This window comes from Phytophthora sojae, assembly GCF_000149755.1.
Source record: "Phytophthora sojae unplaced genomic scaffold PHYSOscaffold_9, whole genome shotgun sequence".
Classification (NCBI taxonomy): domain Eukaryota; phylum Oomycota; class Peronosporomycetes; order Peronosporales; family Peronosporaceae; genus Phytophthora; species Phytophthora sojae.
In genome coordinates, this window is record NW_009258123.1 from 537,953 (window position 1) to 557,454 (window position 19,502).

The 19,502-nt window shown below is 59.4% G+C and overlaps 5 protein-coding genes across 5 annotated transcripts; 4 read left to right on the forward strand and 1 right to left on the reverse strand.

Moving 5' to 3' along the window:
- Nucleotides 1–448: 448 nt before the first annotated feature.
- Nucleotides 449–4,549, forward strand: PHYSODRAFT_521311 (pleiotropic drug resistance protein ABC superfamily; the record flags this gene model as incomplete). Its single annotated transcript, XM_009536121.1, has 2 exons — nucleotides 449–643; nucleotides 698–4,549. The coding sequence occupies 2 exons, from the start codon at nucleotides 449–451 to the stop codon at nucleotides 4,547–4,549; spliced, it is 4,047 nt and encodes a 1,348-aa protein (XP_009534416.1).
- Nucleotides 4,550–5,397: 848 nt separating this feature from the next.
- PHYSODRAFT_254686 (hypothetical protein) lies at nucleotides 5,398–6,451 on the forward strand (the record flags this gene model as incomplete). The annotated part of the gene is made up of 1 exon (XM_009536122.1): nucleotides 5,398–6,451. A coding segment is annotated over one exon (1,054 nt), but the record flags the coding sequence as incomplete, so codon positions are not given.
- A 393-nt stretch (nucleotides 6,452–6,844) lies between these two features.
- On the forward strand, nucleotides 6,845–9,493 carry PHYSODRAFT_338330 (hypothetical protein; the record flags this gene model as incomplete). Its single annotated transcript, XM_009536123.1, has 1 exon — nucleotides 6,845–9,493. One exon carries the CDS (start codon nucleotides 6,845–6,847, stop codon nucleotides 9,491–9,493), a length of 2,649 nt encoding a protein of 882 aa, XP_009534418.1.
- Nucleotides 9,494–10,134: 641 nt separating this feature from the next.
- Nucleotides 10,135–14,217, reverse strand: PHYSODRAFT_522513 (hypothetical protein; the record flags this gene model as incomplete). The annotated part of the gene is made up of 1 exon (XM_009536124.1): nucleotides 10,135–14,217. One exon carries the CDS (start codon nucleotides 14,215–14,217, stop codon nucleotides 10,135–10,137), a length of 4,083 nt encoding a protein of 1,360 aa, XP_009534419.1.
- Nucleotides 14,218–16,966: 2,749 nt separating this feature from the next.
- Nucleotides 16,967–19,501, forward strand: PHYSODRAFT_522438 (hypothetical protein; the record flags this gene model as incomplete). The annotated part of the gene is made up of 1 exon (XM_009536125.1): nucleotides 16,967–19,501. A coding segment is annotated over one exon (2,535 nt), but the record flags the coding sequence as incomplete, so codon positions are not given.
- Nucleotide 19,502: the final 1 nt, after the last annotated feature.

Below are 19,502 nucleotides of genomic sequence, written 5' to 3' on the forward strand. Positions count from 1 at the left end.
AGCTACGGCGTACCCAAAAGGAATGGGTCGTGCAAATGCATATCAGCTCACACTTGGGTGCTCGACTGCAAAAAAGGCAAATATGCGCCTTCACGGCAGTAGCGTGGTGCGAAAGTGTGCCCGATCGAGGAAAGCCACAAAACCCCTTGTCGACGGTCGGAATCTGGAGAGTGTGGGTCTTTCTGTGCATCATCGCGCACTCGATTATTCCGCCGCGTCTTCATAATCACCTGTGCGATCTTCTGCAGTTGCATTGCAGGGCGCTTGGACATGTCTACTGCCTATCACTTCAGTCGGTTACCAATGATTAGGTAAGGCTGCGCGTCGGTCACTTTGACGCCCCGACCGAGACCAACCCACCAGGAGCCATCCTCACTTTCCAATTTGCTCCCTGGACGCCACTCCTCACTCAGAAAGCGAACGTCCATCCAGGAGTCCAAGTATTACCATGCCGACGTCACCACCGGACGCCTCCGGCCAGCCCATGCGCGCCACCATCGAGTACGACAACGGCAAGACGCTCATGGCCCAAGGACCGCAGGCGCTGCACGACCACGTCTCCTCCCGCATGGAGAAGGCGCTCGGCCGAGCCCTCCCGCAGATGGAGGTGCGCTTCAAGGACGTGTCCATCGCCGCCGACATCGTCGTCAAGGATGAGACCGACATCAAGACGGAGCTGCCCACGCTCGCCAATGAGCTCATGAAGGGCGTCCGCGGTCTGGGCGCCAAGAAGCACACGGTCCGCAAGCAGATCCTTCAGCACGTCAGCGGCGTCTTCAAGCCCGGAACCATCACGCTCGTGCTGGGTCAGCCGGGATCGGGCAAGTCCTCGCTCATGAAGCTGCTCAGCGGCCGCTTCCCCAGCGACAAGAATGTCACGAACGAAGGCGAGGTGACTTACAACGGCACACCAGCCAACGAGCTCCTCCGGCGTCTACCGCAGTTCGTGTCGTACGTTACGCAGCGCGACAAGCACTACCCGTCGCTCAGTGTCAAGGAGACGCTCGAGTTTGCGCACGCCTGCTGCGGTGGAGGCTTCTCCGAGCGCGAGGCCCAGCACTTGGCTGGTGGTTCCCCCGAGGAGAACAAGGCCGCGCTCGACGCCGCCAGGGCCATGTTCAAGCACTACCCGGACATCGTCATCCAGCAGCTCGGACTCGACAACTGCCAGAACACCATCGTGGGCGACGCCATGACGCGCGGCGTGTCCGGCGGAGAGCGCAAGCGCGTGACCACGGGCGAGATGGAGTTCGGCAACAAGTTCGTCATGATGATGGACGAGATCAGCACGGGCCTCGACAGCGCCGCCACCTTCGACATCATTACCACGCAGCGCAGCATCGCCAAGAAGTTCCGCAAGACGGTGGTCATCTCGCTGCTGCAGCCGTCGCCCGAGGTCTTCGAGCTCTTCGACGACGTCGTCATCCTGAACGAGGGCCACGTCATGTACCATGGTCCTCGCGCCGAGGCGCTGGGCTACTTCGAGAGTCTCGGCTTCAAGTGTCCTCCGCGTCGCGACGTGGCCGACTTCCTGCTGGATCTCGGCACGGACAAGCAGGCGCAGTACGAAGTGAGCTCGATCTCCTCGAGCAGTATCCCGCGCTCGGCCAGCCAGTACGCGGATGTGTTCACGCGCTCGCGCATTTACGCGCGGATGATGGATGAGCTGCACGGCCCGATTCCCGCTAACCTGATTGAAGACAACGAGAAGCACATGCTGGCCATTCCTGAGTTCCACCAAAACTTCTGGGACAGCACGAGAGCTGTCGTTGAGCGCCAGATCACGCTCACAATGCGTGACACGGCGTTCCTCGTTGGCCGCTCCGTTATGGTGATTTTGATGGGGCTGCTGTACTCCAGTACGTTCTACCAGTTCGACGAGACCAATGCCCAGCTCGTCATGGGTATCATCTTCAACGCTGTTATGTTCGTGTCGTTGGGCCAACAAGCTCAGATCCCGACATTCATCGCAGCTCGAGACGTATTCTACAAGCAGCGGCGCGCCAACTTCTTCCGTACAACCTCATTCGTGCTATCGAACTCGATCAGTCTGCTGCCGTTGGGACTGGCGGAGAGTCTGGTGTTCGGCTCGATCGTGTACTGGATGTGCGGCTACTTGGCGACGGTGGAAGCGTTCCTGCTGTTCGAGCTCATGTTGTTCATGACGAATCTGGCCATGTCTGCGTGGTTCTTCTTCCTCTCCTGTGCGTCGCCCGACCTGAACGTGGCCAACCCCATCTCCATGGTCTCCATCCTCTTCTTCGTTCTCTTTGCCGGGTTCACGATCACCAAGGACCAGATTCCGGACTACCTCGTTTGGATCTATTGGATTAATCCGATGGCGTGGGGTGTGCGCGCGCTTGCCGTGAACCAGTACACCGACTCGAGCTTCGACACGTGCGTGTACAACGACGTTGACTACTGCGCCTCCTACAACATGACCATGGGCGAGTACTCGCTCAGCACGTTCGAGGTGCCGGCTGAAAAGTTCTGGCTCTGGTACGGCATGGTGTTCATGGCTGCTGCGTACGTCTTCTTCATGTTCCTCTCGTACATTGCGCTGGAGTTCCACCGACACGAAAGTCCCGAGAATGTGACGCTTGACACCGACAGCAAGGACGAAGTAACGAGCGACTATGGCCTCGTCCAGACGCCCCGAAGCACTGCCAACCCCGGCGAGACAACGCTTTCAGTCACCCCCGATAGCGAGAAGCACTTCATCCCGGTCACCGTCGCCTTCAAGGACCTGTGGTACTCCGTGCCGGACCCGGCCAACCCCAAGGACACCATCGACCTGCTCAAGGGCATCAGCGGATACGCGCTGCCCGGCACCATCACGGCGCTCATGGGGTCCTCGGGCGCAGGCAAGACCACGCTCATGGACGTCATCGCCGGCCGCAAGACGGGAGGCAAGATCCGCGGCCAGATCCTGCTCAACGGCCACCCGGCCACCGACCTGGCCATCCGCCGGTCCACGGGCTACTGCGAGCAGATGGACATCCACTCGGAGTCGTCGACGATCCGCGAGGCGCTCACGTTCAGCGCGTTCCTGCGCCAGGGCGCCGACGTGCCCGACAGCTACAAGTACGACTCGGTGAACGAGTGCCTGGACCTGCTGGACCTGCACCCGATCGCCGACCAGATCATCCGCGGCAGCTCCGTGGAGCAGATGAAGCGCCTGACCATCGGCGTGGAGCTGGCGGCGCAGCCCAGCGTGCTGTTCCTGGACGAGCCCACGAGCGGCCTGGACGCGCGCAGTGCCAAGCTCATCATGGACGGCGTGCGCAAGGTGGCCAACACGGGCCGCACCGTCGTGTGCACGATCCACCAGCCGTCCTCGGAGGTGTTCAGCGTGTTCGACAGCCTGCTGCTGCTCAAACGCGGCGGCGAGACGGTGTTCGCCGGCGAGCTGGGCAAGAACGCGAGCGAGATGATCGCGTACTTCGAGTCCATCGACGGCGTGGCCAAGCTCGAGGACAACTACAACCCGGCGACGTGGATGCTGGAGGTGATCGGCGCCGGCGTGGGCAACAGCAACGGCGACAAGACGGACTTCGTCCAGATCTTCCAGCAGAGCAAGCACTTCCAGTTCCTGCAGTCAAACTTGGACCGCGAGGGTGTGTCTCGGCCGTCGCCGTCGCTTCCAGCACTGGAGTACAGCGACAAGCGTGCCGCGACGGAGCTGACCCAGATGAAGTTCTTGATGCAGCGCTTCTTCAACATGTACTGGCGCACGGCGTCGTACAACTTGACGCGCTTTAGCCTCGCGTTGATCCTGGGCGTCGTTTTTGGCATCACTTACGCAAGCGCGGAGTACAGTTCGTACGCCGGCATCAACTCGGGTATGGGCATGCTGTTCTGCGCGACTGGATTCATCGGCTTCATCGCGTTCACGAGCGTCATCCCAATCGCGACAGAAGACCGACTGGCGTTCTACAGGGAGCGCGCTAGCCAGACCTATAATGCGCTCTGGTACTTCGTGGGCTCCACCGTCGTCGAGATCCCGTACGTTTTCTTCAGCACGCTGCTGCTCATGGCGCCGTACTACCCGCTGGTCGGCTTCACGGGCGTCAAGACCTTCTTCGCTTACTGGCTGCACCTCTCGATGCACGTGCTGTGGCAGGCGTACTTCGGCCAGCTCATGTCGTACTTGATGCCGACGGTGGAGGTGGCTTCGATCTTCGGCGTGCTCTTGCAAATGATCTTCTTCCTCTTCAACGGCTTCAACCCGCCTGGAAGCGCCATCCCGACGGGCTACAAGTGGCTCTACCACATTACTCCCCACAAGTACTCGCTGGCGTTGGTTGCATCACTCGTATTCGGCGACTGCCCCAGTGATGGCGATGGGTCGGAGATTGGATGCCAGGTCATGACGGGTGTGCCGCCCTCCCTTCCCGAGGATATGACGGTGAAGGAGTACATGGAGGACGTCTTCCTCATGAAGCACAGTGAGATCTACAAGAACTTCGGCTTCGTCTTGGGCTTCATCGTGCTCTTCCGTTTCTTGGGTCTGCTTGCTCTGCGCTTCGTCAACCACCAGAAGAAGTAACCCGTTTCGTAGTCACGATAAGACCAATATATCTTCTTGCACTTCAAGCAAGTTTTTGTACTGCGCACCATGGTAGTAATTCTTCGTCTGGTGAGCAAGAAAAATAGTTCACAGCTTGTTGACCTTCTGTATGGTGGTCGGAGCCACAAGACTCCATGCCAGCCATTTGTACACCATGGCAGCTGCAGGATGTTGTTAGCCCATGTACTTGTCGAAATTGCCACAATACATTTTCCAGCAGCCTGCACGCAGTCGTCACACCGCAATAGATTTCGGTCCTTGTGCGTTGCTCGTCATCAGCTATTGTGTTACGGCCACGATTTCAATGCCAAGCGAAAATATAGCCCTTGTTGACCAAGTTGATAGCGATGGACAAGCAAGCACAGGCAAAATGCATGTGGATCATAATCGTGAGGGAACGTCAACGTCCACAGTTCATGTACCAAGATGAACGACACCTTGTCGTCGACTCTAGACTCCATTGACTCAAGTCCAGGCCCAGCCAGCTCCATACAAATCCACGATCCAAGTCTCCCAACCGCCATGAATCGTACTTAAACGGAGCTCCACCATCAGCTGTGAGGCGCCATTAGCGACTCACACAACCCTCGTAATCCCAGACAGCACCAAGTGCCGCCACGTTATTGTCAATTCCCGCAAACTCCAGTGTGTTTGCCACCGCCAGCGAGACATCATCACGTTCCGTCCGTCCCCACTTGTTTGATAGCTCACTTCCCAATTTGCCGCTTCCGAGCGACAACTCCAGCAACTTCCAGGTGCCTCAACGCAGTCTTCAGTCTGTGCACGTTCACATTTCTCGGACCACAGGTTAGGGCGCGATCAAAACAATGGGCGACGCGCACGATGACACGTCGGACGCGCCCATGAGAGCCGCCATCGAGTACGACAACGGCAAGACCCTCATGGCCCGCGGACCCCAGGCGCTGCACGACCACGTCGCCTCCCGAATGGAGAAGGCGCTCGGCAAGAACCTCCCGCAGATGGAGGTGCGCTTCAAGGACGTCTCCATCTCCGCCGACGTCATTGTCAAGGATGAGAGCAACGTCAAGACCGAGCTCCCCACCTTGGTCAACGTCCTCAAGTCGAGCATCCAGGAGATGCGCTCCAGCAAACACGTCGTCAAGAAGCAGGTGCTCAAGAACGTCAGCGGCGTCTTTAAGCCCGGCACTATCACGCTCGTGCTGGGCCAGCCGGGATCGGGCAAGTCCTCGTTCATGAAGCTGCTCAGCGGCCGCTTCCCCAACGACAAGAACGTCACCGTTGAAGGCGAACTGACGTACAACGGGATCGCTTCCAACAAGCTGACCAAACAGCTCCCTCAGTTTGTATCGTATGTCAACCAGCGAGACAAGCACTACCCGTCGCTCAGTGTCAAGGAGACGCTCGAGTTTGCGCACGCCTGCTGCGGTGGAGGCTTCTCCGAGCGCGAGGCCCAGCACTTGGCTGGTGGTTCCCCCGAGGAGAACAAGGCCGCGCTCGACGCCGCCAGGGCCATGTTCAAGCACTACCCGGACATCGTCATCCAGCAGCTCGGACTCGACAACTGCCAGAACACCATCGTGGGCGACGCCATGACGCGCGGCGTGTCCGGCGGAGAGCGCAAGCGCGTGACCACGGGCGAGATGGAGTTCGGCAACAAGTTCGTCATGATGATGGACGAGATCAGCACGGGCCTCGACAGCGCCGCCACCTTCGACATCATTACCACGCAGCGCAGCATCGCCAAGAAGTTCCGCAAGACGGTGGTCATCTCGCTGCTGCAGCCGTCGCCCGAGGTCTTCGAGCTCTTCGACGACGTCGTCATCCTGAACGAGGGCCACGTCATGTACCATGGTCCTCGCGCCGAGGCGCTGGGCTACTTCGAGAGTCTCGGCTTCAAGTGTCCTCCGCGTCGCGACGTGGCCGACTTCCTGCTGGATCTCGGCACGGACAAGCAGGCGCAGTACGAAGTGAGCTCGATCTCCTCGAGCAGTATCCCGCGCTCGGCCAGCCAGTACGCGGATGTGTTCACGCGCTTGCGCATCTACGGGCAGATGATGGACGAGCTACACGGCCCGATTTCCGCCAGCCTGATTGAGGACAATGAAAAGCACATGCTGGCCATTCCTGAGTTCCACCTTGGCTTCGTGGAAAGCACGATTGACGTTGTTCGTCGTCAACTGACGCTGCTGCGATACAGCATTTCTGATCGGACGGACCGTTATGGTGATCTTGATGGGTCTGCTGTATGCAAGCACGTTCTACCAGTTTGACAAAACCAATTCTCAGCTGGTTATGGGCATCATCTTCAACGCTGTCATGTTCGTGTCGCTCGGCCAGCAAGCTCAGATCCCAATGTTTATGGCGGCCCGCGAGGTGTTCTACAAGCAGCGTCGTGCCAACTTCTTCCGTACCGCATCGTTCGTGTTGTCGAATTCAGTGAGTCAAGTTCCGGTGGCTGCGATCGAGAGTCTGGTCTTCGGGTCGATCATCTACTGGATGTGCGGTTACGTCTCCACCATTAGCGCGTATCTCATCTTCGAGCTGATGCTGTTCGTCACAAACCTCGCCTTCACGGCCTGGTTCTTCTTCCTGTCGTGTGAGTCACCTGACCTGAACGTGGCCAACCCGATCTCCATGGTTTCGGTCTTACTGTTCGTCCTCTTTGCCGGGTTCACGATCACGAAAGACCAGATTCCGGACTATTTCATTTGGTTGTATTGGCTCAACCCGATGTCCTGGGACGTTCGCGCGCTTGCTGTGAACCAGTACTCCGACTCCAAGTTCGACACGTGCGTGTTTGACGGTGTCGACTACTGCGCCACATTCAACATGACCATGGGTGAGTACTCGCTCAGCACGTTCGAGGTGCCGACCGAGAAGTTCTGGCTCTGGTACGGCATCGTGTTCATGGCTGCCGCGTACGTCTTCTTCATGTTCCTCTCGTACATCGCGCTGGAGTTCCACCGCTACGAGAGCCCCGAAAACGTGACGCTGGACTCGGAGAACAAGGGCGATGCGTCCGATAGCTACGGCTTGATGGCCACCCCTCGTGGCTCGTCGACCGAGCCCGAGGCTGTACTGAACGTTGCCGCCGACAGCGAGAAGCACTTCATCCCGGTCACCGTCGCCTTCAAGGACCTGTGGTACTCCGTGCCGGACCCGGCCAACCCCAAGGACACCATCGACCTGCTCAAGGGCATCAGCGGATACGCGCTGCCCGGCACCATCACGGCGCTCATGGGGTCCTCGGGCGCAGGCAAGACCACGCTCATGGACGTCATCGCCGGCCGCAAGACGGGAGGCAAGATCCGCGGCCAGATCCTGCTCAACGGCCACCCGGCCACCGACCTGGCCATCCGCCGGTCCACGGGCTACTGCGAGCAGATGGACATCCACTCGGAGTCGTCGACGATCCGCGAGGCGCTCACGTTCAGCGCGTTCCTGCGCCAGGGCGCCGACGTGCCCGACAGCTACAAGTACGACTCGGTGAACGAGTGCCTGGACCTGCTGGACCTGCACCCGATCGCCGACCAGATCATCCGCGGCAGCTCCGTGGAGCAGATGAAGCGCCTGACCATCGGCGTGGAGCTGGCGGCGCAGCCCAGCGTGCTGTTCCTGGACGAGCCCACGAGCGGCCTGGACGCGCGCAGTGCCAAGCTCATCATGGACGGCGTGCGCAAGGTGGCCAACACGGGCCGCACCGTCGTGTGCACGATCCACCAGCCGTCCTCGGAGGTGTTCAGCGTGTTCGACAGCCTGCTGCTGCTCAAACGCGGCGGCGAGACGGTGTTCGCCGGCGAGCTGGGCAAGAACGCGAGCGAGATGATCGCGTACTTCGAGTCCATCGACGGCGTGGCCAAGCTCGAGGACAACTACAACCCGGCGACGTGGATGCTGGAGGTGATCGGCGCCGGCGTGGGCAACAGCAACGGCGACAAGACGGACTTCGTCCAGATCTTCCAGCAGAGCAAGCACTTCCAGTTCCTGCAGTCAAACTTGGACCGCGAGGGTGTGTCTCGGCCGTCGCCGTCGCTTCCAGCACTGGAGTACAGCGACAAGCGTGCCGCGACGGAGCTGACCCAGATGAAGTTCTTGATGCAGCGCTTCTTCAACATGTACTGGCGTACGGCGTCGTACAACTTGACGCGCTTCGCCCTTGCTCTGGTTCTTGGTGTCCACATCGGCGTCACCTACGTCAGCGCTGAGTACTCGTCGTACTCGGGCATCAACTCGGGCATGGGTATGCTCTTCTGCACGACCGGATTCGTCGGCTTCATCGCGTTCACAAGTGTGATGCCCATTGCGTCGGAGGACCGCCTGGCATTCTACAGGGAGCGCGCTAGCCAGACCTATAATGCGCTCTGGTACTTCGTGGGCTCCACCGTCGTCGAGATCCCGTACGTCTTCTTCAGCACGCTGCTCTTCATGGCGCCGTACTACCCGATGGTGGGATTCACGGGTGTCAAGAGCTTCCTCGCGTACTGGCTGCACCTGTCCCTGCACGTGCTGTGGCAGGCGTACTTCGGCCAGCTCATGTCGTACTTGATGCCGACGGTGGAGGTGGCGCAGGTGTTCGGCATCTTGCTGTCGTCCATCTTCTTCCTGTTCAACGGCTTCAACCCGCCGGGCAGCTCCATCCCCCAGGGCTACAAGTGGCTCTACCACGTGTCGCCGCAGAAGTACTCGCTGGCGCTGGTCTCGGCCATCGCGTTCGGCGACTGCCCGAGCGACGGCGACGGGTCCGAGATCGGGTGCCAGGTCATGACGGGGGTGCCGCCCTCGCTGCCCGAGAACCTGACGGTCAAGGACTACCTGGAGGACGTCTTCCTCATGAAGCACAGCGAGATCTGGAAGAACTTCGCCTTCGTCTTGGGCTTCATCGTGGTCACGCGCCTGCTCGCGCTGGTCGCCCTGCGCTTCGTCAACCACCAGAAGAAGTAGCCGAGACCTCAGCTCTGCTCTGTGTACATACATATCCCTGAATAAAACGCCATTGCTCTTGCACATGAACGCGCTCGTCATCACATCACATCACGGCTTCGGCGGCGGAAGCGCTGCTGCTGCGATCAGCTCCGAGCGGCAGCACTCCGGGTTAAGTTCTCAGCTCGCCAGTCTTCAAATAGAGACTGGCTCGGAAAGATTTAAAACCCGGGGTGATTTGGTGCTTCAGCCAAAAAGACCCAGAGGATAAATTGAAATGATCGGACAAACATCTTTGACAGGGGGTTGCTTCGCACGACACAACTTGAGCCCAGGACAGAACTGCAAACTGACTGCCGACAGAAGACGGCCGATGCTGCCCTGCTGCCGGTGCAGCCGCCAACGCTGCTGTAGCTGCTCTCAGTAATGTCACCGATGATTCTGCCAGTGTTGTTGCTGAGACAGCTTCTCCACGGAGGAGATGCAGCCAGGTGAGTACTACGACGAGTTCACTCTAGATAAAAAAATCTTCCAGCTAAGAGAATTTGGTGACCGAGTATGCGTGTTCCAGCGCTAAGAGATAAAGACGGAATGTAGTGTAGGATATATTTCAAGTTTTGTGTAAGTACGGTGTCTACTTGCTGTCCAGCGGCCGCGGACACTTACCGCTTCTGGTGGTTCACGAAGCGCATGGCCAGGAGCGTCAGCACGCGGAAGAAGGCCACGAAGGCCAGCACGATGGCGCAGTTCTGCCAGACCTCGCTGTGCTTCATCAGGAACACGTCCTCCAGGTACTCCTTCACCGTCAGGTTCGCCGGCAGCGAGGGCGGCACGTTCGTCATGTGCTTGCAGCCGACGTCGCTGCCGTCGCCGCCGCTGGGGCAGTCGCCGAACACGACGGTCGACATGGCCGCGAGCGTGTACTTCTGCGGCGTGATGTGGTACAGCCACTTGTAGCCCGTCGGCAGGTCTCCGGCCGGAGGACTGAAGCCCATGAAGAGCAGGAAGATGAGCGACATGAGCATGCCCAGGATCTGCGCCACCTCGACGTTCGGCAGCAGGAAGACCAGGAACTCGCCGATGTACGCCTGCAGCAGCACGTGCAGCGACACGGTCAGCCAGACCGTGAGGAACGACCCGAAGCCCGTGAAGCCCACTATGGGGTAGAAGATCGCCATGAACAGCAGCGTCGCGCCGAAGGTGTACGGGATCTCGGCCACGCTCGAGCCCACGAAGTACCAGAGCGCATTGTAGCTCTGCCCAGCGCGCTCGCGGTAGAACACGGCTCGCTCCTGCGACGCGATGGGGAGAGCGCTGTTGAACGAGCCGATGCCGAGGAACCCGACAGCCAAGTACAGCATGCCCATGCCCGAGTTGATGCCCGAGTACGACGAGTACTCGGCGCCGACGTACGTGATGCCGAAGAGAAGCCCCAGCACCAACGACACGAAGAAGCGTGTCAGGTTGAACGACGCCGTACGCCAGTACATGTTGAAGAAGCGCTGCATCAAGAACTTCATCTGGGTCAGCTCCGTCGCGGCACGCTTGTCGCTGTACTCCAGTGCTGGAAGCGACGGCGACGGCCGAGACACACCCTCGCGGTCCAAGTTTGACTGCAGGAACTGGAAGTGCTTGCTCTGCTGGAAGATCTGGACGAAGTCCGTCTTGTCGCCGTTGCTGTTGCCCACGCCGGCGCCGATCACCTCCAGCATCCACGTCGCCGGGTTGTAGTTGTCCTCGAGCTTGGCCACGCCGTCGATGGACTCGAAGTACGCGATCATCTCGCTCGCGTTCTTGCCCAGCTCGCCGGCGAACACCGTCTCGCCGCCGCGTTTGAGCAGCAGCAGGCTGTCGAACACGCTGAACACCTCCGAGGACGGCTGGTGGATCGTGCACACGACGGTGCGGCCCGTGTTGGCCACCTTGCGCACGCCGTCCATGATGAGCTTGGCACTGCGCGCGTCCAGGCCGCTCGTGGGCTCGTCCAGGAACAGCACGCTGGGCTGCGCCGCCAGCTCCACGCCGATGGTCAGGCGCTTCATCTGCTCCACGGAGCTGCCGCGGATGATCTGGTCGGCGATCGGGTGCAGGTCCAGCAGGTCCAGGCACTCGTTCACCGAGTCGTACTTGTAGCTGTCGGGCACGTCGGCGCCCTGGCGCAGGAACGCGCTGAACGTGAGCGCCTCGCGGATCGTCGACGACTCCGAGTGGATGTCCATCTGCTCGCAGTAGCCCGTGGACCGGCGGATGGCCAGGTCGGTGGCCGGGTGGCCGTTGAGCAGGATCTGGCCGCGGATCTTGCCTCCCGTCTTGCGGCCGGCGATGACGTCCATGAGCGTGGTCTTGCCTGCGCCCGAGGACCCCATGAGCGCCGTGATGGTGCCGGGCAGCGCGTATCCGCTGATGCCCTTGAGCAGGTCGATGGTGTCCTTGGGGTTGGCCGGGTCCGGCACGGAGTACCACAGGTCCTTGAAGGCGACGGTGACCGGGATGAAGTGCTTCTCGCTGTCGGCGGCAACGTTCAGTACAGCCTCGGGCTCGGTCGACGAGCCACGAGGGGTGGCCATCAAGCCGTAGCTATCGGACGCATCGCCCTTGTTCTCCGAGTCCAGCGTCACGTTTTCGGGGCTCTCGTAGCGGTGGAACTCCAGCGCGATGTACGAGAGGAACATGAAGAAGACGTACGCGGCAGCCATGAACACGATGCCGTACCAGAGCCAGAACTTCTCGGTCGGCACCTCGAACATGGTGAGCGAATAGTCTCCGACCGTCTGGTTGAAGCTCTCGCAGAAGTCGACGTCGCCGTAGACGCACGTGTCGAAGCTCGAGTCGCTGTACTGGTTCACAGCCAGAGCGCGCACGCCCCAAGCGACCGGGTTCAGCCAGTACAACCAAATCAGGTAGTCCGGAATCTGGTCCTTGGTGATCACGAAGCCCCCGAACAAGATGAAGAAGAGGATCGAGACGCTGGAGATCGGGTTGGCCACGTTGAAATTCGGCGACGCCGACGCCAGGAAGAAGAAAAACGCCGTGAACGCGAGGTTCGTGACGCACAGCATGACGAGGAACAGCAGGAACGCCCCGATGGTGTCCACGAAGCCGCACATCCAGTAGACCACGGAGCCGAACACCACGGTCTCCAAGATAATCGGAGGTAGCTGACTGGCCGAGTTCGAGAGCACGTAGGACGACGTCCGAAAGAAGTTGGCCCCGCGCTGCTTGTAGAACACCTCGCGCGCAGCCATGATCGTCGGGATCTCCGCGGAGTGGCCCAGCGACAAGCACAGAACCGACGCGAAAATGACGCCCATGACCAGCTGCGAGTTCGTCGGGTTGAACTGGTAGAAGACGCTCGCGTACAGCAGGCCCATGATGGTGTTCATGAACAAGCGCCCCATGAGCGCTGCCGAGTCGCGCATTGTCACCCTCATCTGTCGCTTCACGAGCAACGCGGTGCTGTCCCAGAAGTTCAGGTGGAACTCGGGCTGGGTGTCCATGTGCGTCTCCTTGTCGAGGACGAGCCCGGGGTACACGGGGTCTTCGAGGTCTGCCAGCACTTGTTGGTAGATGGACGAGCGCTCGAACGCGTTGGCAAAGTCGCTTGAAGTGCACGGGATGGTGCGTCCTTGGGCTTTAACTTCGTACTGCGCCTGCTTGTCCGTGCCGAGATCCAGCAGGAAGTCGGCCACGTCGCGACGCGGAGGACACTTGAAGCCGAGACTCTCGAAGTAGCCCAGCGCCTCGGCGCGAGGACCATGGTACATGACGTGGCCCTCGTTCAGGATGACGACGTCGTCGAAGAGCTCGAAGACCTCGGGCGACGGCTGCAGCAGCGAGATGACCACCGTCTTGCGGAACTTCTTGGCGATGCTGCGCTGCGTGGTAATGATGTCGAAGGTGGCGGCGCTGTCGAGGCCCGTGCTGATCTCGTCCATCATCATGACGAACTTGTTGCCGAACTCCATCTCGCCCGTGGTCACGCGCTTGCGCTCTCCGCCGGACACGCCGCGCGTCATGGCGTCGCCCACGATGGTGTTCTGGCAGTTGTCGAGTCCGAGCTGCTGGATGACGATGTCCGGGTAGTGCTTGAACATGGCCCTGGCGGCGTCGAGCGCGGCCTTGTTCTCCTCGGGCGTGCCGTTGGTGAAGTGCTGCTCGTCCCGCTTCGACAGGCCGCCTCCGGTGCAGGCGTGCGCGAACTCGAGCGTCTCCTTGACGGTGAGCAGCGAGTAGTGCCGGTCGCGCTGCGTCACGTACGACACGAACTGGGGCAAGTGCTTCTGCATGTCGGTGGCGGGCGTGCCGTTGTAGGTCACCTGGCCCTCCATCGTGACGTTCTTGTCGTTGGGGAAGCGGCTGCTGAGCAGCTTCATGAACGAGGACTTGCCCGATCCCGGCTGGCCCAGCACGAGCGTGATAGTGCCGGGCTTAAAGACGCCGCTGACGTTCTTGAGCACCTGCTTCTTGACGACGTGTTTGCTGGAGCGCATCTCGCGGAAACCTGTCTTCATGACGTTGATCAGCGTGGGGAGCTCGACCTTGACGTCGGTCTCGTCCTTGACGATGATGTCGGCGGAGATGGAGACGTCCTTGAAGCGCACCTCCATCTGCGGGAGGCTCTTGCCGAGCGCCTTCTCCATGCGGGAGGCGACGTGGTCGTGCAGCGCCTGCGGTCCCTGCGCCATGAGCGTCTTGCCGTTGTCGTACTCGATGGTGGCGCGCATGGGCGCGTCCGAGTCCTGCATGTCTGCGAGTCTGATATCCTGTCGCGCTCGCTTGGCTTCGGAGCTGAGCTGGTGTCGCTAGTAGGACTCAAATTGCAAAGTGGTGTACAGATGTGCACCGATCGATTGGGTGGGGGATCGCTGTGAAACGAGCGCGACGTCGCAACCGGTGGAGCCTGGGTGATCGCTGGAACTTGCCCATACCAAGCATTTTGTTTACGACTGTGGCACGTGACCAATCAGAGGGCCGCTTTAGATTATGGGACGGGAATCAACGACCAACACTCCGGTCATGTTGATTCCCAGTCCGCCAGTCGCGGACATAAGGCGGCCCCAGTAGTGGTGGTGGTGGTGTGTGCCGTGTGTTGTGTGCAATGCATTGGCGCCCAAACGGGGCCATCAATAAGGCAAACAGCAGCATCGAAGTGAGCCGGATCGCTCTTCGTCGGAGGCCAGAACGGAATCACCAAAATGGCGGCGAGTACAGTATTAGGTCGTCCGAGTTCCTTGCGGGCAGTGACTGTATGTTGGAGCTCGTCTCGTGTCGCGGTGCCTCTTCTCGGGTCTGCTGGACAATAATCTTGTCCATCGTGTCAAGACAAATAAATAAACTCGCTCCTTGTGTTATGGTGCGCGGATTTCGTCGTTCTCGTTTCGCTACATGTAGTGCACGGAGTTGTCGTAGTCCTCCTGCTTGATAGAACGCAGCAACACTGCTATCGTGAGTGTGCTGCCTTGATGCACGACTCGATTTCTCTGGAGCCACAATACCGTCAAATTCGAGCCCCACCCCGGTTGGAACGAGCTATTCGCACTCTCATCCGAATGTACTGTATTATTGGGGGCAAGTGCATTTGTGAGAACGTGAGCTTGAGCAATGCAGAACTGCAAGTAACTTCAACTCAAATACTTTCGTACGACTGCGTGTGTGTTCCTCAGGCGGGACCTTCACTTCAGCGGATTTGAGATACGGTACGTTTTGGCGGATTACACAATCCGCTGTTGTGTTTTGAGAGGCACAAGAGGCACCTTTTTGGCTGTAATCCTCTCGAATTTGCCTTCTCATTGGCGCCGCCAACTTGGCGGGTTGACGAGAAGCACCTGCAAGGCTACATATTTATCGTTGCTGAGGAACCTCAGTAAGTAGTCAAAGTTTCCTGTATCGTTGTAGGCTGTGTTTTAGTTCGACTGTCCCGATGAACAATCCGCAAAATGAAATGCGGATTCATCTATTCGCTAACAGGACGAGGAACACGTCCTCCGGTATCCGCCCGTCAACTTGCACTCTGCGTGAGAATGCATTTATTTAAGTAAATGGACGTGCATATGGCGTAGGGGTGTATCTAATAAGACGTTCAGTTGGTAGTCTTTACCTACGTCAAGGCCTGGGACTCTTGCCAAAATGCTTCGCGCACTTGGATCATTGCCGCACTATAGTACTCACCGTCGCCTTACACCATACTCACAGCGTGTTGTGTCGTGTCTCCACCCTCATTTGTCGGGGGTCTCTCCTCCCCGTTGTACTTACTGAATGGTCTGGCTTTCCCTTCGTTGTCGCAGCAGTGGTGGTCTTGCTTGCTTTGCCCGTGCGTTTGCCCGATGTATGTACTTCCTGTACCTACTGCAAAGTGCCCAACCAACCACGTGAAATCTGAGGTTCCTCAGCAACGATAAATATGTAGCCTTGCAGGTGCTTCTCGTCAACCCGCCAAGTTGGCGGCGCCAATGAGAAGGCAAATTCGAGAGGATTACAGCCAAAAAGGTGCCTCTTGTGCCTCTCAAAACACAACAGCGGATTGTGTAATCCGCCAAAACGTACCGTATCTCAAATCCGCTGAAGTGAAGGTCCCGCCTGAGGAACACACACGCAGTCGTACGAAAGTATTTGAGTTGAAGTTACTTGCAGTTCTGCATTGCTCAAGCTCACGTTCTCACAAATGCACTTGCCCCCAATAATACAGTACATTCGGATGAGAGTGCGAATAGCTCGTTCCAACCGGGGTGGGGCTCGAATTTGACGGTATTGTGGCTCCAGAGAAATCGAGTCGTGCATCAAGGCAGCACACTCACGATAGCAGTGTTGCTGCGTTCTATCAAGCAGGAGGACTACGACAACTCCGTGCACTACATGTAGCGAAACGAGAACGACGAAATCCGCGCACCATAACACAAGGAGCGAGTTTATTTATTTGTCTTGACACGATGGACAAGATTATTGTCCAGCAGACCCGAGAAGAGGCACCGCGACACGAGACGAGCTCCAACATACAGTCACTGCCCGCAAGGAACTCGGACGACCTAATACTGTACTCGCCGCCATTTTGGTGATTCCGTTCTGGCCTCCGACGAAGAGCGATCCGGCTCACTTCGATGCTGCTGTTTGCCTTATTAATGGCCCCGTTTGGGCGCCAATGCATTGCACACAACACACGGCACACACCACCACCACCACTACTGGGGCCGCCTTATGTCCGCGACTGGCGGACTGGGAATCAACATGACCGGAGTGTTGGTCGTTGATTCCCGTCCCATAATCTAAAGCGGCCCTCTGATTGGTCACGTGCCACAGTCGTAAACAAAATGCTTGGTATGGGCAAGTTCCAGCGATCACCCAGGCTCCACCGGTTGCGACGTCGCGCTCGTTTCACAGCGATCCCCCACCCAATCGATCGGTGCACATCTGTACACCACTTTGCAATTTGAGTCCTACTAGCGACACCAGCTCAGCTCCGAAGCCAAGCGAGCGCGACAGGATATCAGACTCGCAGACATGCAGGACTCGGACGCGCCCATGCGCGCCACCATCGAGTACGACAACGGCAAGACGCTCATGGCGCAGGGACCGCAGGCGCTGCACGACCACGTCGCCTCCCGCATGGAGAAGGCGCTCGGCAAGAGCCTCCCGCAGATGGAGGTGCGCTTCAAGGACGTCTCCATCTCCGCCGACATCATCGTCAAGGACGAGACCGACGTCAAGGTCGAGCTCCCCACGCTGATCAACGTCATGAAGACAGGTTTCCGCGAGATGCGCTCCAGCAAACACGTCGTCAAGAAGCAGGTGCTCAAGAACGTCAGCGGCGTCTTTAAGCCCGGCACTATCACGCTCGTGCTGGGCCAGCCGGGATCGGGCAAGTCCTCGTTCATGAAGCTGCTCAGCGGCCGCTTCCCCAACGACAAGAACGTCACGATGGAGGGCCAGGTGACCTACAACGGCACGCCCGCCACCGACATGCAGAAGCACTTGCCCCAGTTCGTGTCGTACGTGACGCAGCGCGACGGGCACTACTCGCTGCTCACCGTCAAGGAGACGCTCGAGTTCGCGCACGCCTGCACCGGAGGCGGCCTGTCGAAGCGGGACGAGCAGCACTTCACCAACGGCACGCCCGAGGAGAACAAGGCCGCGCTCGACGCCGCCAGGGCCATGTTCAAGCACTACCCGGACATCGTCATCCAGCAGCTCGGACTCGACAACTGCCAGAACACCATCGTGGGCGACGCCATGACGCGCGGCGTGTCCGGCGGAGAGCGCAAGCGCGTGACCACGGGCGAGATGGAGTTCGGCAACAAGTTCGTCATGATGATGGACGAGATCAGCACGGGCCTCGACAGCGCCGCCACCTTCGACATCATTACCACGCAGCGCAGCATCGCCAAGAAGTTCCGCAAGACGGTGGTCATCTCGCTGCTGCAGCCGTCGCCCGAGGTCTTCGAGCTCTTCGACGACGTCGTCATCCTGAACGAGGGCCACGTCATGTACCATGGTCCTCGCGCCGAGGCGCTGGGCTACTTCGAGAGTCTCGGCTTCAAGTGTCCTCCGCGTCGCGACGTGGCCGACTTCCTGCTGGATCTCGGCACGGACAAGCAGGCGCAGTACGAAGTTAAAGCCCAAGGACGCACCATCCCGTGCACTTCAAGCGACTTTGCCAACGCGTTCGAGCGCTCGTCCATCTACCAACAAGTGCTGGCAGACCTCGAAGACCCCGTGTACCCCGGGCTCGTCCTCGACAAGGAGACGCACATGAACACCCAGCCCGAGTTCCACCTGAACTTCTGGGACAGCACCGCGTTGCTCGTGAAGCGACAGATGAGGGTGACAATGCGCGACTCGGCAGCGCTCATGGGGCGCTTGTTCATGAACACCATCATGGGCCTGCTGTACGCGAGCGTCTTCTACCAGTTCAACCCGACGAACTCGCAGCTGGTCATGGGCGTCATTTTCGCGTCGGTTCTGTGCTTGTCGCTGGGCCACTCCGCGGAGATCCCGACGATCATGGCTGCGCGCGAGGTGTTCTACAAGCAGCGCGGGGCCAACTTCTTTCGGACGTCGTCCTACGTGCTCTCGAACTCGGCCAGTCAGCTACCTCCGATTATCTTGGAGACCGTGGTGTTCGGCTCCGTGGTCTACTGGATGTGCGGCTTCGTGGACACCATCGGGGCGTTCCTGCTGTTCCTCGTCATGCTGTGCGTCACGAACCTCGCGTTCACGGCGTTTTTCTTCTTCCTGGCGTCGGCGTCGCCGAATTTCAACGTGGCCAACCCGATCTCCAGCGTCTCGATCCTCTTCTTCATCTTGTTCGGGGGCTTCGTGATCACCAAGGACCAGATTCCGGACTACCTGATTTGGTTGTACTGGCTGAACCCGGTCGCTTGGGGCGTGCGCGCTCTGGCTGTGAACCAGTACAGCGACTCGAGCTTCGACACGTGCGTCTACGGCGACGTCGACTTCTGCGAGAGCTTCAACCAGACGGTCGGAGACTATTCGCTCACCATGTTCGAGGTGCCGACCGAGAAGTTCTGGCTCTGGTACGGCATCGTGTTCATGGCTGCCGCGTACGTCTTCTTCATGTTCCTCTCGTACATCGCGCTGGAGTTCCACCGCTACGAGAGCCCCGAAAACGTGACGCTGGACTCGGAGAACAAGGGCGATGCGTCCGATAGCTACGGCTTGATGGCCACCCCTCGTGGCTCGTCGACCGAGCCCGAGGCTGTACTGAACGTTGCCGCCGACAGCGAGAAGCACTTCATCCCGGTCACCGTCGCCTTCAAGGACCTGTGGTACTCCGTGCCGGACCCGGCCAACCCCAAGGACACCATCGACCTGCTCAAGGGCATCAGCGGATACGCGCTGCCCGGCACCATCACGGCGCTCATGGGGTCCTCGGGCGCAGGCAAGACCACGCTCATGGACGTCATCGCCGGCCGCAAGACGGGAGGCAAGATCCGCGGCCAGATCCTGCTCAACGGCCACCCGGCCACCGACCTGGCCATCCGCCGGTCCACGGGCTACTGCGAGCAGATGGACATCC